This window comes from Daphnia pulicaria, chromosome 8 (assembly GCF_021234035.1).
Source record: "Daphnia pulicaria isolate SC F1-1A chromosome 8, SC_F0-13Bv2, whole genome shotgun sequence".
NCBI classification, from domain to species: Eukaryota; Metazoa; Arthropoda; class Branchiopoda; order Diplostraca; family Daphniidae; genus Daphnia; species Daphnia pulicaria.
The window spans coordinates 8178758-8195289 of record NC_060920.1 but is presented as its reverse complement, the minus strand read 5'-3'; the positions used below and the strand labels follow the sequence as shown (position 1 = coordinate 8195289).

Here is a 16532-nt window from a genome sequence, read left to right as displayed (position 1 = left end):
AAATATACTTAAGTCACAGTCTTGTTTATAATTTGTGTCATCAATGTGCTATTAGATAGATGTCAGTACAGAACAATACTTTAAATACATATTAGACTGCAACAAAGAAAGTTCAGTGACATGAAAAATAAACTTATACACAAAACCACCATAATCAGTTATCCAAGGTTCTCTAGAAGATGGAATGAGAGATTGGTCCATACTGGGGTTGGTGCAAGTCTAATAGAATCAGTCGATAATTATGATGAATCCTAATAAAAAATGAGAACAATATATATTTCAGCAATACTTGATCAAGCTAGTGTTGGTTGTTACCTCTGTCATTTGTATGACACATTCAGTAGGATCCCAGGATTTACAACACAATAGTTGACAGTAGGCTGCATACCCCTTTCACATTTTCTTCTGGAAATGAATGAGAAATATTAAGGTTATTTTAAACACATCTATGGAAAGGAACACATGCTCAACAAATTGCACACAAATATATCCAATTTACCAACGAATTCATTGGTAATTTTTGAAGAAAATAGCTGTAGCTGAACTGACAGTTAACTGTTGACAACGAGCCGCCATAAGCACATATCAACACAATATTCTTTCACGCCATCTATTTGACACGTCCAAAACCAACTATCTAAAGGACCGGCCTTAGATAGTAAAAAAAGTCACAAAAGTAATCAAATAGACCATTTATGTTTACTTAACTTGGCAGGGAGTCTTAAGAATTGTACAGATAATAAAGCTCACTTGCTAGTTTTATGCAAATTTTCCGGAAGTATACCGGAAGTAGACGATAGCGCCTCAACCATCGGGCTGCCGACAAAATAAACCAGATATTCGTGATCTCCATGAAATTTGGGGTCGATTAGATGTGATTTAAACGAAATCCAAAATTTGGCCAAAATCGAGAATTTTCCTGAGACATAGAACTGTATTTCACGACGGCGTGACAAAGACATATCATTATAAAAGAGTAGTAGATGTACGATGGGGAATTTCAATTGACTAGGCGAAGGTAGACGAGAGATGGAACAATGGAAATAATATGCAGAGCGATGAAAAACGAGATATAAAACACTACGATGCAACGATACAGAACAATTTCATGCAGTACATGCCATATAATTACAAGCAAATCCATTAAGGAGCCGGAATATTGGCTTCCTGGTCATCCCCATGTCCGTGGATGTGGCGATGAATGATGGAGACAGATCCCTGGATGGCCATCAGACGGCACTTCCTCCGGAGGCGGCGCCAAGGAGCCGGGGGGATGTTGAGGGCGACGGCCACTGCGTTGTTTGAGGGGAGCCAGGATCCCAAGGCGCCTCAAAACTACTATATACTTCCTGAACTATAGTTCAGGAAAATTCTCAAAGCCGGAAGTACGAAAACGTACAAAAAAAAACATGAACTTTACCACAAATTTGACGAGGATCACGAATGTGTGGTTATTTTGGACGTCGAATGAATATTTACTGAACTACTGACTGAAAAGTAGAAAACCGGAAGTAGAAAAAAAAAACACATTATTAAAAATCTAACAAGTGAGCTTTGTTGCTGAAACAGAAACTGACAGTTATCACAAAAAAGTTCTTTGTAGTAGTAGCGAGAAATTTCTTCAGAGAGGTGCAAAGTAATAAACTAAACTGATTCTGACAGGTCATCGAAGGCCATGCCGTCTAGCGTCAGAAAGAAGAAACGTTTAAATTAAAAGTATCATGAAAACAATGTCCGCTCTAGCTCGGTGACACTCAATTGAAAGAACTAACAAACAAAGGTAACAACAAATAATTTTCATACTCATGTAATGTTCCCCTTCACCCCTTGACAAATTTCACCAAGAAGCCACCACGCAGCATCACACAATGACACATCACACATCACAACAGACGAAATCCCCAAGGTGATAATGGACGCCAGTCCAACTTTTACACTGAGGAAAAGGCACTCAAGACAGATCTCCGTTCATTTTGTCTGCAAGATTCCAGACGTTTCAGCACCTGGGCAACAGTGCTGGACAGTGGATTGCTGAAAGGAAAAACACCCAGATGGTGCCTGTTATTCAGAATGTGTTTCTATTCATTGTGGCATTCTACTAGGCTACATCTACAATGCAACAGCAAATGTAAAGTCAAAACAACAGCATGTTCCGGGTTCATGCGATCCTCACACTAGAGACTGGGCAATTGATTCTTTTAATAATCACCTGTATCACACTTTTAGCTTTATTCCTGTCAACACTTTGCCTAACCTGTGACAAATATTTCTTTTTTCTGTAGGTTTTGATGGCCATTGATGATTGGAGAGCAGCATTGGAACATTAGCTTGTCTGGGCTAAAAGCCCTACTAAATAGATTCCTCTTGGGAAACTTTGTCTATTCCTTAGTTAAGTTAAAAATCACATCACACATCATAAGTTACTTAAAAAAATTTAAACAAATTCAGATTAGGATTTTGAGGTATATTTAAGATCACATTTATTATCATTTTATTATCACATTATCTTTTTGCATTCTTGGCTTAAATCGCTCAATGTTTTCAGAAAATTTCAGCTGAAGTATTTGTGTGACCTATGTGCTGCCTAAGTGCTTGTGAAAACAGATCAAACGGTAAATTGCAATAGTGCAAGCTGTCTTTCAAAGCCAAATTTTTATTGTTTCTATTTGCAAAGTACTTATTTTATCCAACATTTAAAATTATAACTGTGGCAGTGGCATTTAATATGTATTAAATTTAAGGTTAACTTTTTGCTCACAAGTTGTAGTAATAAATCTCTAAAATATTGCTACCTTCCCCAGATCTAGCTCTATGATGTTTTGAAGACAACTGCAAGACAATGCTACCATTAAATTTGTTTTGGTGACCACCATTTGAGTTTTAATTTAGGAAAATGTAAGATTTGATCCTTCGCTGCTCTTATATAAATTGGAGGAAATAAAGCGCCTGACAGCTAGGACAAACGAACTGAACAAGAAATTTACAGAAACGTCTTTGAAAAACGATGAATTGATTCTAAAGTTGGCTACTTCACCAGACATGGCTTCAACGAGTAAAGACAACTCTCGCATGATTAAATCAAAACCGACCGAACTGACCGAATTAAAGGATCAATTGAGCAGTAAGTAGACAATCTTGAAAGAAAAAGAAGCGACCTTGGATTCTACCCTGCAGGCCAAAAAGTTGTCGACGATAAGGAAGTCGAGGAGATCCACAAATCAAGAGTGGAACTTAAACTAGCCCCTCAGAAATCTCTGGCTTTAACAAGTCTAGAAAGGCAGCTAGAAACCGAGTTAGGAGAATTTAAAAGAACAACGGAACAGCTTGCGGAAAATCGACGCATTTCCGAGGCACGCGACGCTGCTATCCTGTCCACGGAAGAAGCCGAGGAAGCACAAAAACTAGACTCAACTAAAAAGAGAGTTAACTGCATTCGAATCTCACATCGACGAACTCAAGAAAGATAAATGCTGAACATTGCCTCGACGTGGTGACACCACCGAATCTCAGCTTCGAATTGAAGTGGCCAATTTGAAAGCTAAAATGGAAAATCAGAATGAGACCCTATCATCAAAGATGTCGAAGCTAGAACGCATCAACGACGAAAACGGCCTACTAAACGCGAACTTGAAATCTGTCAAAGATACGTCTGGCAGAAAAATAACCAAAAACGACGAACTAACCATCCGTAAATTTGGAACTGGAAGACGAAACATCTTTGCGAGAGTTAGAGTTCAATATTGACGATCTGAAGAAGGAGGCTGAAGATTCCCGAAAAAAAACTACACAGAGTAAAACAAGAGAATCAAAAACTTTCGGGCACCCAAGAGGAAACTTTTGTCTTGCGCGCAAAAACCGATAAAGTTAGCTGAAGAGCAAGTGGAAGCGCTATCGAAGCTCTGGCAGCACTGAAATAAGCAATTAAACACACCGAAAACGCAGCTAAAGCTACGAAAACAGAAGGCGAATCGATGAATTACGGCACGACCAAAACCGAAAAGGGGATAAAGGGAACTAAACTTATTAAGATTGGAAAATTGTTCGTCAAGACCAAGACCCATAAGTCGCAGGACGATGATGGATACATAAATTTGTTTGAAACTACATTGCTCACGATGGTGGAAACGGCAAGAAATCTGCATGATCATCAACATAAAAACAAGCGGCAAAGCTGTGAAAAAGAAAGCTAAAACACTTTCAACGAACTATTCATTATAATTTTTTGTGTCTGCCTACCTTCTTGTCGAATTCTGGAAATTATCATCATGTTCCCCCGTTGAGTTGGCTGCTGCTGCCGAGAGTCAGGCATCCGAGACAGTGCTCTGTCATGTTTTCTAGCAAGAAGGTGTTTGCTGGTGTCGAGAAGAAGGATCCTCGCGATGTCAGTTTCAACTCTTCTACTAACAGCACTGGACTGTGAGGGAACACATCTGGGCGATTCGAGTTTTCAATGGCACCTAAAAAATGTCATTTGAATTACTCGTTCGTCTAGGTGTTGGAATGCAAATAGCAGTCATTATTAATGAAAAGGGGAGGAACAAACAACATCAGAGAATAAGCCAAGTCGGATACAAATACACGCAATGTTTGTTTGGGCAACTGGTTTTTTAAGAAATAGCAATTTGGTATATTGCCCTCATTCTCTTTCCTGCATTACTTTTAAAATCTTTCAAAACGTCCCAATGCGAATTCGACTTTTGTAGCAAGTTCAATTTTGCACATGACAAAGTAGTTTCGCAATTCGAGCACGAGCGAAAAGTTCGTCGTTTACTTTTTAAATCGAAGAAAAATAAAATAAATACCAATCATCTTTTTCTTTTTAAAGAGCCAAACCCTACGTAAAAGCAATAATAAAGCAGTTGCTAAAGGTATGTGAGCAAAATAAATAGATTGTTTTAAAGAATACGGACCCGTTCCAAAAATTTGATGTCATATCAATATCTGATCATTTTTCCTAATGTTTCCGACAGGATTCGATCACGGGCATGGCAGATGCAGACTGTACCACTAAGTCATTATTACCACCCTCAATGAGAGTGAATTGTGAAACTTTCCAGAACACACTCAGCCTTTTAAGAATATTTACGACTTCCGGAAATAGTTCAGACCGTAAACGACCATGGTTTTACTGTTACAGCACCTAGTGTTGATCCCAAAGGTCCCTGGTTTGATTTCTACTTGCTCCACACTAAGTCACCATGGCGTTTAACTTAACATAACTACCAACTAAATCTCTCTTACTCACACATCTACTAACACTAATGCACTGTAGCATTAAAAGAAAACAGAAAACTAAGAGAAAATACGTTCAGGATAAGCATAAGCCAGATCAACTACCTACCAGCAAGACGTGGGACAATGTTGAACGGTTGTACGCCGTTGAACTTGAGTGTTGACTGCTTCTGTATGACCAATATGAGAGATGGAAACCTAAACGGAAAACCCTTCTTGCTTCTTATTAAACAGGGGATGTTTTTTTATTGCTCTTCTTGTGGCCTTACCTTGTAAAAAGATTAAATCCAGGTGACAGAACCCTACAATATATTGGGAATGAAAACAAGATCAGTTTTTAAAATTATTTAGAGAAGGATCTTGAAATCTAAATTATTGGATACCTAGCCAACAGATAAAGAGATGTTTTTTTTTTAAAGATTTTTTTGATATTATCTAGCAGCCAGGCTAGCAGGGAATGAACAGCAGCAATCACTGGAGCTCTCAGAACCTGCATTCAAACAGATATTATAATCACAAACATAAAAATATCAATTATGCAGCTAGAAAGAATTGTTTACACCTTCATTTCCATATTTTCTGGACATTTCCCGGTGACAACGACAACACATTTTCTAGATTACGCACGGACCCTTCGGTTATTATCGTACGATGCGAAATTTAGAAAACGACCACCAGTATTTTAAAAACCAGATTGGAATATTTCAACAAATGTACCAGAATCTTAGTGCCGTAGTGCAGGGTTTTGAAGAGGTGGTTCAGGAGAACGAGATGCTTAAAGAGGTGGTGAAATCTTTGAAGGAAACTGTCGCTGAGTAGACCTACGACCTACGAATCGGATATCCAGAAAAACAAGTAATAGAAACCAGAAACGAAGATGATGAGCTACTACGTTGAGTTTAAAATTGTAGGAAATACAGCGACTGAAGGCTACGACAAACAACAAGAAATTACAGAAAACGTCTTTGAAAAACGATGGACTGATTCTTAAGTTAATATTACTTCGACGAGTAAAGACGACCCCCACAAGATTGTATAAAAACTAACCATGGAGATAACCGAGTTGAAGGAGCAGTTGAACAGTAAGCAGAAAATCTTGCGAGGACAAACACAAGGATCTGGGTTTATACAAATTTGGCTTGGCAAAAAAATTGTCATCTATGAAATTGAGTTGCCATGCAACTTCTTCAGTACTTTCATTTAGTATTTTACATTGATTTGGTACTAAAGATTGCATTTTAAAGCATTTAAAAGAGAAAATTTTGCTCCAGAATTTGCCATTTATACATGCCTTGCTTTCCCATCTGACTACATCATGGCGAAACACCAAATTACTTGGGGTCTGATCAATTTACCTCTTGTGGGTGCTGTAACTTGTATACACATTTAATCTTACTGTATGCCATTAGCATGTTTCAGCAATCCGATACTAAATTTTCAGCCTTACATTATTACGGTTTTATCAACAATGATTTTGTACATACCACCTATTTCTTCTCTTATTATTTCTTCCACGATACATTATGGATATGCATCACCGTTTTCGCGTTTTCGTTTTGACCAAGATTTTCCAGATTTTGACTCACGTAGGCTATTGTTCTACTCCTCTTGATTCTTGAACGCCATTTTGGGTGTGCAACGTTGCCAAAAATTGTGATGGCAGAAATACTTGTTGATAGATGGTGAACGCCTGAATGGTGAATTGGTGTTGGTGATGAAGAATTGCAGAGAACAAACTCCTAACTCGGAATAAATGGCCATGATTATCAAAGGAATTGGATTTAGGATGTTTTTTGTCATTTACTCGGACGGCGGTTTTATTCTGTTGACATGCAATAATTTTATTGGCCATCTACCAAATGGTCGAGTTTGTATTTTAAAGGCTTTTAAATTTTCATCTGTGAATCTTCCACCTTATTAGGCGGTTGACATCTGAAGCTTGTTCGTGAAATTGGTTCGAAATGGTTTTGTGAATTTTTTTCTTCTCGTTCAAGTTACTCGTACCCCGTCAGCCATCCTGCTGATGTTTTGATACCTGTTTTGTTGCCCTTACCTCGTTGCAGTGGCTGTAATTGTCGTCATAGTAGTGAGCAAACGAAACATCAGACAAAACCAACACATTTAGAAATGACTCCTCAAGTAGTTTGAAAATGAACACTGCCAGAAAAGTTCATATCCGAAATTATGAAGATTCTTCTGTGCAGCTTCTTAGTTTCTTGTAATTTTACATGTCATATTATTACAATTGATTAAGCACTTCAATTCTATGTGGAATGTGAAAATTTTCAAATAACAATTCTGTTTAAATATACATTGTTCCTTACACACTGGCCTTAAAAGCAGTAAACAGTTAGGTATTCAATTTTTGATGGGAACAACATACACACACACATAAAATTAATAATTAAGGATTGGGCAAAATTCAAAGGGTAAAATCGATCTTGTTAGGGGACCGGTTCAAGTTGTTCGGCTATACGTTAGACGTGGACCAATTGATTGTTAGGATCTCCGGGATTGGGTTCTGCCACCAACACTAAACTACCGGGTTCAGCTTGAGCAAAAGCGGGATTGGCTTCTGAAAGAACTGGAGGGACTAGAAAAGATGGAGCCTGATTAGGAGTTCCAGGATCTTCAACGAAAGTTAAACCCACCTTGTTCTAAACCAATTTTCCAAGGGGAGAATTAAGTAGATTCTCGAGTGGATTATTTGAATTTGGAGCAGCAGGGTTGGCATCCTTTGAACAATTTGCTGGTTCTAAAGCATCATTCTCAGTAGGGTTTTCTGGTTCTTCGTCATAAGAATCAAGAGGCTTTACATTCTTTCTTCGAGTTATTTTACCAGATCGGGATCCAATATTCGTCTTTCGACCTCTTGCAGACACTCGAGATTCGGTGGCTTTCCCCTTCCGGCCTTTTTTCGCAGGGGGTGCCATTTCTTCTTCGGATTCTTTGTTTGAAGTTTCCTTATAAGGGGATCTTATAGATGCGATTGAAAATTGATCCGAATCAGACTCAGGATTTTGATCTTGGACGCTCACGGTTTTCTTCAAAGCCTTTTCTTTTTTATTGTTTTTCCCCTTATACTTTTTGTCAGTGGTCTGCGTAGATTTAGTGGCATCTTTTCTTGATTTATCTTGGCTTTCGTATTCCACGCCGCTCGAATCCTCTCCTATTTGAGAATATACTACATTTAATGATGAAGACATTATAATGCAATAACAAGAAAACAAATTTACCTGGTGATTTATCCCTGAACTGGGTTATATCAAATGGTATCGGGTTAGATATATGTTTGTCAACCAAGGCAGAATTCGTTTTCTCTTCGGACTTGAACTTCCGCTTCAGATCAACACGGTCACGGCCGGGAAAAAGCGGTTCCATCAATGAGAAATCGGTACCTAGCATTTTCAGTGCTAGATAGAAGCGAGAGGTTTCTAATAGAGAAAATATGTTAGGAATTGACTTGAGTGATCTAAAAATTAAATTTTGTAACCTTCCATGCTCCAACGGTCAGCACGTCGCCTCTTACGCCATGAACCATAATTCACCATAGTGGGATTATTTTCAACGATTATTGGAGCGTTTGCAAGTTGGCTTTTGTTACGTTTAGTTTCGCTAGTATCAATTACCTATACAAAAATTGACTGATTAATTATACAATATATTCTTACAAACTAAATAATACACTATTACCAAACTTTTCTCGTCTAGTAGGATTTCTCCATCGGGACCCAGGCGAACTTGCGGTACTGGCATGGTGGCTTCTTCTTCCTCTTCTGACTGTTTTCCTCCTTCATTTTCAGAATTCTCTGGATTTTCTTCCATCATTCTCATTTCCTCCTCTTCGGCGAGCCTATCATCCAAGTTGGCATTTCCGGTAGTTTCTGCATTTCCTGCTTGGTCTTTTGCCAGCTCTTGGACCTCAAAAGGTTTAAGTCGCTTCTTCAATTTTTCTGAAGCATTTGGACTGTCAACAAAACAAAAATTATTTTAAAATGGTGGCAATCATTTTATGTTATTTTCTCTTTTGAACTTACGGTCTCTCACCCTCATCTGGATTATGGTAGATAAGATCAAACATGATCATCTTGGAACGATCCACTGGACCACTGGCAAACTTACTTTTCATGATAGCCTTTTTTAACCCGAGTGGGGTCTTTTGATCAGATTTGTTTTTACCTCTTTTACCCTTCTCTGTAGATGCTTTGGGTGGCAATGGAGATGTTGTGTCAACATTATCTTTTTTGGCCGGTGGTTTTTTTACTGGAGAGTTGAGTTGTGTCCTCAACTGTTTCTTGGCAGCATCATCTTCAGATTCACTAGCACTAGAGATTGTCCTTATACGATGAGGTGCATTGATAATGATTGGTCGAATTCTGTTTTTAGACTTGTAATGGGAAAAGGAAGGTACACCAGGCTCATTAACTGAACTACTGGCTTGACCATCTCTAGAAAGCTCATCCGAAACCACAGTGAGTAGTACATTTTCTTTGTCTACAGAAGGTGACATTTCCAAGAGTTCCAAGGGAATAATTTTTACTGGTTCAGGCTGACGAGTTATGATCAGGGTAGACTCTTCTGAACTGGTAGCTTCATCATTTCGTTCCAAACTAGGAAGAATTAATGGCTTTGGAGTTGAATTTGTTTCAACATGAGATGCTAATGCTACGTCTTCGTTTGATTGGTAAGCCTTATTTGCTGTGGCATTTTTAGACGAACGGGCCGCCGACACCAAATTGGGGGCTATCTTTGGCCTTGCCCTTCTCATCGTGCTAGCTGATAAGAACTCAAATCGCAAATTCGTAACTATTCAGAAAATTGCAATATACACTCTCACTGAGTCCGTGAACGAATCTTCTAACGAATTCTAACTTCTAAACTTCTAATCGAAGCTTAAACTAGAGACACTTCTTGTCACACTTCAGACACTAGACACATGGCCATGGGAAGAACGAAATAGGCAAATGGCAAATGGACGTTTCATTATCCTTACTGCCACCTATCGACAAAAAATAAAATGATTGTTTGACGCGCAATTTGTTGAATTGAACGGTAGACCAGACCCAAGCCAGTTGAACCTTCAAGTCAACGAACCAATTAAACTCCAGAAAACGGTAGTTCTTTTCTTTGCGAGATTTTAGATCACAGTTAATTATTTGTAACCCACTTCCAGTTTTCGGAGGACGGATCGGTGTCAACGTGAATTAAATATGACCTTTCTCGGTTTCTCTTACTTTCATTCTACAAAAAGCGATGAACGAGAAAACTTTATTTAAGTGCATTGCATTGCCGTTCTGCAAGTTAGCGCATGCATCGTGACAAGCGTTTTATAGCGTCAGGTTGTAATTAGAACAAGCCCGAGAGAAATATGCTCCGTTAAAAATATTTCTATTTGTACGTTAAAATTTAAATTATTTGTAGAATCTCGGTAGAATTAGCATGAAATGGTACCTTGAGAGAGTTGAGACTTCCTAGTAAAAATACTTAACCATTTATCTCTTTTAATTGTGCTGATAAAATTAATGATCTAACAAGTTCCTCATTCTTCCAATCAAGAATGTTTCACCTGAAAGTGTTGAGCTCATTGTTCAACACGTTTTATCACTAAAGGCAGCCGTCGCAAGGCAATCAACGGAACGAGAATTGAGACTACAATTTTTCGACCACTTCAAGGAATACTCGGGGGAATTTATAATGTGGGTCACGACTTCAATGTTCCTTGCATACTATGTCTCAGATTAATTTTCGCAAACTCTCTTAGTTCGCCATTCTCGACGGAAAGAAAACGTTCCTGTCTTTTAATCTAAATTCACCGACACAGCATGATGCTGCGTAAAAATTGGTCTCTGCTATTGTCCTTCATGGTAGGAAATGATTACCGTAATTTTTTAAGATACAAAATCAAGCCGCATAACAATTTTTAGTTACATGCATGCTCCTTCTTTCAGCTGGAAGTGTTAAGTGCTCCGCAAATAGCTTTTTGGAATCAAGGTCTTTTTCTTTATCCACATCATCGATCTCACTGGGAATTCCCTGCTGGGTTTAGATCTGACCTAGAAGAGAATCAGGTTTTGCCTATCAAACTAGATTATTGCAACACGCAACCATCTCGACCAATACCATCCAGTGATCCCGATCAGCCCATTGCCGTTCCATTCCGTCGATTACCTTACTTCCCCTATTTGCACTGGTCTATTCTGGTAATAAAAAGAAACATATTCTAAAATTAAAGTTGATAGAAATAATCTAATTATTTGGTTATTAAATAACAAGCTAAGAGGTGACGATGGCGAATGGCCTAGTCCGATAGATTTGAGAGCCACAGAGGAAGACGTGAAACTTATTCTGGATCTGCACAATGACCTTCGTCAGAAAATCGTATCCGGTAAGGAAATTCGAGGTTCACCTGGCCCGCAACCGGCTGCTGGATTCATACCCAACTTGGTACGTGTAGCAATATTTTGCAGCAATAAGGTATTGATTTGACAAAATTACCTGTTATTCAATTTTCCTGCACAGAAATGGAGTGAAGCACTGGCTAATGCCGCTTGGGTATGGGCGCAACACCTGAGATACAAACACGGTACACAAATTATTGTGACCAATTTTATTCGTTGGTATTCGCTATCTACGTTCGTGATCAATAACAGAACCGGAGCCGCTTGCATATGGCCAAAATCTCGGAATGAAATTTAGTTCACACCTGGCAAACACGTCAGACTGGACCAGCATTATTAATGGCAAGGATGGCTGGTCCCAGGAAGTTGATTTTATGAACTGTGGGAAGATTGAGGATTTCAGGTAACACTGTCAGTTCAAATACACGTACTGTCTGTTTTTTAAACCTATTTGATATTGAAATCGCATCTGGAAGGGGTTGCCAGAGTGGAAACAACGGTAAAGTTATTGGCCATTACACGCAAATGGTTTGGGCTGAAACTACTCACGTCGGCTGTGCAGCTATTGGATACTACGACGATTACAACGGATATCCTTTCACACCCGGACAACCTTACAAACAGTTTTACGTCTGCAATTACAGTCCTCGGGGGAATGCCACGAATAAACCGGTCTACAAAGTGGATTACGCATCCTCTTCCGATTGTCCAAATTATCCTGAATAAACATGACCTGATTTACGCAGAAAATTTTCTTATCTGTAGTATTTGAATTATTGTCGTGAAAGGAACAAGATAAGCGTAACTAGAATCAATTTGTATTAATGATTACCTACACGTTTACTTCGATGAAGCCATCAGACGGACAACTTGTCGAAAGACAACGTCGAATTTATTTTACCATCAAAGCGACTGTATAAACATAAATCTACATATAGAAATCTGATGATTTCTAGTTGCCAATTTGACCTTTTGAAAAACAACCAACTTGTTTCATTTACATAACAAGTTTTGTTTTTTTCGTCACCCAAGGCAAAAGGGGGTTTTTTCCTTTGATAAATGGGTCGCAAAATTTCCTATTTTTAAGTGAAACAATGCCTTCAGGTCATCAGGTGTTACCTTTTACAAACTTGCCGGTATAAAATAAACACCTGGCGAAATCTCTCGGCCACTTTGACTAAAACCAAAATCGCGACATGTTGTCCCGAACTCTGTTATTCGGAGCTCTGCTTTTGTTGTTTTTGGTAAGCCTCTTGTTTTACGAAATAATTAATAAATTCTTAATCATTCGTTGAACAATTACTACATACGAGAGGTTGCAGATCGGCTGGAAGTAGTACAAGCCAGACCCTCAATTAACTTTGCGGAAGAAGGAAGAAAAATTGACAAATATCACGTTTTGGGACTTCGCGGCAATTTTCATCGAAGGATTATATATATCAACAACATAGTACGTAATGAATATAATGGCAAATTGATTTGCATACATTTTTTAAATCGTCTCTTTAATAAATGCTTTGAACGATTACTTCCCATTTTTAGCTTTCGGACAAAGACTTGCCTAGAAAAACAACCAAATTTGCTGGCAAATTGGTAAAGGACAGTGTTCAGTTCGTTTTGCTCGGCTATTTAGATTACTTTACTGGCGGAATAACACCTACACTACGGAAGACGGCGACAGCAAACCCCGGTTAATCAAAAATGTATAATTGTTTCGTTATTTAAATTTAAAGTAACAACCCTGCCAAAATACTATGTCAACCATGAAACTGTTCATCCACAAAAGAATGAAAATTTACAAAAATCGAGCTATATTTTTTTCCATGTGAAAAGTAACACAAGTGTCTTTCTCTCCCGTTTGGGAATCCCCGTTAAAAAAATGAAAATCTCTCAAAGTCTATGTCTCACTCAATGTACGCTGAATTCACTTAACGTTTTTGTCCTGGAAATGCACGTGTCTCTGATCCAACAAATTTTACTTTATAACATTCTGAATTCCACATTTTCTAAAATTTTCATTGGTTAATCATTTCAATTTGGTTTGTGTAAAACAATCATAATCGAATAATATGCGTAACAAATCTTAAAAAAAAAATTATTACGTTTGCGTTGAAGTAGTTATTGACACCAAAGATGTGTTTCAGTCAGCTTCTAGGCTAGCAAATCCCAAATGAGCTTGTGTTAGAAACCATTGCTCCTTTTTATGCCTTTGAAAATTGGAGCTAAAATCAGCATTGCCATGTTTGATCATTTTTTTAAGATTTGGGGAAAGTAGTAAATAAGTCAATAAATGTTTTAAAATTTCATAGAATTTAATTTAAAAATATGTAACATCGATGTATAATATTACTTATGCTTTAAAAAAGAATGTAAAGCGAGCAATCAATTCAAAACCGTTTCCATGGTTACCACCGGCGTTGAACGGGAAGGATAGGAAACTCAACGCACTGTAAAAAGCAAATCATGGCGGTAATATAACTACACGTGTTATAATTCTTTATTTTGGATAAAATGGCTAATTTTTCCGTTTCCCTTGTGTGCTTTTTTATTTCTGGACCATATCCTTTCATGTTCTAGGCGATCCCATCAGTTAAAGTAGCAGAAGTGCGAGAATTCTCTCGAATTGAACGAATCGGTACTCACTCTCACATTCGAGGTCTTGGACTTGATGATGCTTTGGAACCAAGAGAAGTACTTTTGAATAATTTGAATTAAAGAACTGTACTAAAGTTACATATCAAAATGATTGTTAGGTGTCCCAAGGCATGGTTGGCCAGTTGACAGCACGACGAGCTGCTGGTGTGGTACTGGAAATGATTAGAGAAGGAAAAATTGCGGGGAGAGCAGTATTGATTGCTGGACAGCCAGGAACAGGTTAACATTGTCTTTAAATCTGCAATAAGCATCCCATTATTTGGTTTATAATACTCTGGTTTACTTTTTAGGCAAAACTGCAATTGCCATGGGTATGGCACAGGCTCTCGGGGACAACACACCTTTCACATCCATGGCCGGATCGGAAATCTACAGCCTTGAAATGAGCAAAACTGAAGCTCTAACTCAAGCATTTCGAAAATCTATTGGAGTTCGAATCAAGTAGATGTGAACTCAAAATTTGTTCAAACTAGAAATCTTGTAACATTGTTTCTCATTTGTTTTCAACAGAGAAGAAACTGAGATCATTGAGGGTGAGGTTGTTGAAGTCCAAATTGATAGACCTGCTACCGGAACTGGTGCTAAAGTAGGAAAGCTGACATTAAAGACAACAGACATGGAAACTGTGTACGATTTGGGCAACAAAATGATTGAATCCCTCATCAAGGAAAAGGTGTGTAATTTGTGTGATAAAAGGGTTTTCAATTTTTTATACATTTCTGTGTGTGTGATGCAGGCCCAAGCCGGAGACGTCATTACCATCGACAAAGCCACTGGCAAGATCTCTAAACTTGGACGATCGTTCACTAGGGCTAGGGATTACGACGCAACTGGACCGCAAACCAGATTTGTTCAGTGTCCCGAAGGTATATTATTTAAATTCCAGTTTTGGTCAAGTGGTTTGCGACGACATCGTACGATATTCTTACACCACTCCTATTCTATTTACGTAGGCGAATTACAAAAGCGGAAAGAAGTGACTCACACCGTCACCTTGCACGAGATTGACGTAATCAATAGCAGAACTCAGGGTTTTCTCGCCCTCTTCTCTGGTGAGCTCACATACATTTTTAATTTCCCGACCTTGAAAGTTTACAAAATTAAATCTCTTGTTTTGCATTCAATAGGGGATACTGGTGAAATCAAATCCGAAGTCCGGGACCAGATCAATAGCAAAGTCGCCGAATGGCGTGAAGAGGGCAAAGCGGAAATCGTCCCGGGAGTTTTATTTATTGATGAAGTTTGTGATTAAATCTTCATACCATTCTCCTTCCTGCATATATTTATTCGTACCGTCATGTCTCGACGTAGGTGCACATGCTAGACATGGAATGTTTTTCATTTTTGAATCGTGCTCTGGAAGATGATATGGCGCCAGTGTTGATTATGGCCACTAATCGTGGAATTACTAAAATTCGCGGAACCAAATATCGAAGTCCCCACGGCATCCCAATTGATTTGCTCGATCGGATGGTGATAATTGCCACGCAGCCGTACGTGGAAAAGGAAATGAAGCAAATTCTGAAAATCCGGTAAAATTATCATTTCAATTATTTGATGCGTTGGCTTTACCTTAATTGATATTTTCTTTGCACAGGTGCGAAGAGGAAGACGCCGAGATGACGGAAGATGCTCTACTCGTTTTGACGAGGCTTTCCTTGGAAACTAGCTTACGCTATGCCATTCAGCTCATCACGGTTGCTAATCTCATAGCTCGCAAACGAAAGGCCATGGAGGTTGGTATTCAGACTGTATTCAGGCAGCACGTTATTAATTATTTGCTTTATGCTCTTATCTAAACAGATTGCCGTAGAAGATATTAAAAAGGCGTACACGCTATTCCTGGATGAAACCCGTTCCACCCAGTATCTGAAGGACATTCAAGATGAATTCATGTTTAACGAAGAGGACGAACCAAGTAAGTACCTAAATCATTACGTCTGAGAGTTTCTTTTGTGTATTCATTGAAAAATAACATTTTTATAGAATCTGACGTCGCCATGGAGACATCATAACTTAGCTCAAAATTCCACTTTGAATGAAAAAGCTTTTTTTTTCCACATTTGTATCGTCTATAAAATAATCCCGTCAAAATAAAAAAGACGCCAAACACAAACAACTACACTCACACGTACTGTTTAAACTGTTTTTCTTCCCGCCTCGTAATAATTGTGTACACCCGAAAAGAAGAAAAAAAATACAAAAACACTTTCGGTCAAGCTGCTAGTTTCGGTTGATAGGTGGCTC

General features: G+C 38.4%; 4 protein-coding genes and 2 long non-coding RNA genes across 19 annotated transcripts; 3 read left to right on the top strand and 3 right to left on the bottom strand.

The window, feature by feature from the left end:
* Positions 1–21: 21 nt before the first annotated feature.
* On the bottom strand, positions 22–1880 carry LOC124311604. 4 transcript variants are annotated; one of them, XR_006909978.1, is made up of 3 exons: positions 1804–1880; positions 316–405; positions 22–251 (listed from the first exon to the last, which is right to left on the bottom strand). It is a non-coding gene; the product is annotated as an uncharacterized LOC124311604 (long non-coding RNA). The 4 variants fall into 4 exon arrangements; XR_006909980.1 differs by lacking the exon at positions 1804–1880 and adding an exon at positions 593–603; XR_006909977.1 differs by lacking the exon at positions 1804–1880 and adding an exon at positions 500–588.
* Positions 1686–2634, top strand: LOC124311712. 2 transcript variants are annotated; one of them, XR_006910160.1, is made up of 3 exons: positions 1686–1780; positions 2283–2462; positions 2546–2634. It is a non-coding gene; the product is annotated as an uncharacterized LOC124311712 (long non-coding RNA). The 2 variants fall into 2 exon arrangements; XR_006910159.1 differs by lacking the exon at positions 1686–1780 and adding an exon at positions 2039–2128.
* On the bottom strand, positions 2464–6863 carry LOC124311472. Of its 9 annotated transcripts, none has more exons than XR_006909819.1 (8): positions 6717–6863; positions 5950–6060; positions 5795–5864; positions 5616–5722; positions 5502–5534; positions 5342–5444; positions 4237–4457; positions 2464–4171 (listed from the first exon to the last, which is right to left on the bottom strand). XR_006909819.1 is itself a non-coding variant. In XM_046775981.1 (6 exons), exons 1-5 carry the CDS (start codon positions 6642–6644, stop codon positions 4264–4266), a joined length of 480 nt encoding a protein of 159 aa, XP_046631937.1. In that variant the 5' UTR covers positions 6645–6694; the 3' UTR covers positions 2464–4186; positions 4237–4263. The 9 variants fall into 9 exon arrangements, 3 of the variants coding, with proteins under 3 accessions (XP_046631937.1, XP_046631936.1, XP_046631938.1); XR_006909821.1 differs by having other exon boundaries at positions 5950–6053; XR_006909820.1 differs by lacking the exon at positions 5795–5864 and having other exon boundaries at positions 6717–6862.
* A 357-nt stretch (positions 6864–7220) lies between these two features.
* Positions 7221–10214, bottom strand: LOC124311050 (transcription factor TFIIIB component B'' homolog). 2 transcript variants are annotated; one of them, XM_046775320.1, is made up of 6 exons: positions 9270–10214; positions 8926–9199; positions 8726–8861; positions 8469–8666; positions 7884–8416; positions 7221–7825 (listed from the first exon to the last, which is right to left on the bottom strand). In XM_046775320.1, exons 1-5 carry the CDS (start codon positions 9998–10000, stop codon positions 7890–7892), a joined length of 1866 nt encoding a protein of 621 aa, XP_046631276.1. In that variant the 5' UTR covers positions 10001–10214; the 3' UTR covers positions 7221–7825; positions 7884–7889. The 2 variants fall into 2 exon arrangements, with proteins under 2 accessions (XP_046631276.1, XP_046631277.1); XM_046775321.1 differs by having other exon boundaries at positions 7884–8401; positions 9270–10211.
* Positions 10215–11103: 889 nt separating this feature from the next.
* LOC124311926 (venom allergen 5-like) lies at positions 11104–12356 on the top strand. Its single transcript, XM_046776293.1, has 6 exons — positions 11104–11112; positions 11181–11432; positions 11506–11676; positions 11752–11901; positions 11933–12033; positions 12107–12356. Exons 1-6 carry the CDS (start codon positions 11104–11106, stop codon positions 12354–12356), a joined length of 933 nt encoding a protein of 310 aa, XP_046632249.1.
* A 1639-nt stretch (positions 12357–13995) lies between these two features.
* Positions 13996–16504, top strand: LOC124311167 (ruvB-like 2). Its single transcript, XM_046775524.1, has 12 exons — positions 13996–14099; positions 14208–14321; positions 14384–14504; positions 14576–14726; positions 14796–14958; positions 15022–15151; positions 15239–15337; positions 15413–15525; positions 15597–15817; positions 15883–16021; positions 16089–16203; positions 16272–16504. Exons 1-12 carry the CDS (start codon positions 14094–14096, stop codon positions 16298–16300), a joined length of 1401 nt encoding a protein of 466 aa, XP_046631480.1. The 5' UTR covers positions 13996–14093; the 3' UTR covers positions 16301–16504.
* The last annotated feature ends 28 nt before the right edge of the window (positions 16505–16532 follow it).

Bases quoted from the DNA above. Each gene is read 5' to 3' on its own strand.
- LOC124311050 (XM_046775320.1), bottom strand. From the start codon at position 10,000: ATGAGAAGGGCAAGGCCAAAGATAGCCCCCAATTTGGTGTCGGCGGCC. The intron at 9,200-9,269 runs GTAAGTTCAAAA...TTTTGTTGACAG, and splicing joins CCAGATGAGGGTGAGAGACC to TCCAAATGCTTCAGAAAAAT. The intron at 8,862-8,925 runs GTAATAGTGTAT...ATTTTTGTATAG, and splicing joins TACTAGACGAGAAAAGTTTG to GTAATTGATACTAGCGAAAC.
- LOC124311472 (XM_046775981.1), bottom strand. From the start codon at position 6,644: ATGCTAATGGCATACAGTAAGATTAAATGTGTATACAAGTTACAGCAC. The intron at 5,723-6,587 runs GTAAATTGATCA...GTTTGAATGCAG, and splicing joins AGTTACAGCACCCACAAGAG to GTTCTGAGAGCTCCAGTGAT. The intron at 5,431-5,501 runs GTAAGGCCACAA...TTTTCCGTTTAG, and splicing joins GGATTTAATCTTTTTACAAG to GTTTCCATCTCTCATATTGG.
- LOC124311167 (XM_046775524.1), top strand. The intron at 14,959-15,021 runs GTGTGTAATTTG...TGTGTGATGCAG, and splicing joins AATCCCTCATCAAGGAAAAG to GCCCAAGCCGGAGACGTCAT. The intron at 15,818-15,882 runs GTAAAATTATCA...TTCTTTGCACAG, and splicing joins AAGCAAATTCTGAAAATCCG to GTGCGAAGAGGAAGACGCCG.
- LOC124311926 (XM_046776293.1), top strand. The intron at 11,677-11,751 runs GTACGTGTAGCA...TTTCCTGCACAG, and splicing joins CTGGATTCATACCCAACTTG to AAATGGAGTGAAGCACTGGC. The intron at 11,902-11,932 runs TGGCCAAAATCT...AAATTTAGTTCA, and splicing joins GAACCGGAGCCGCTTGCATA to CACCTGGCAAACACGTCAGA.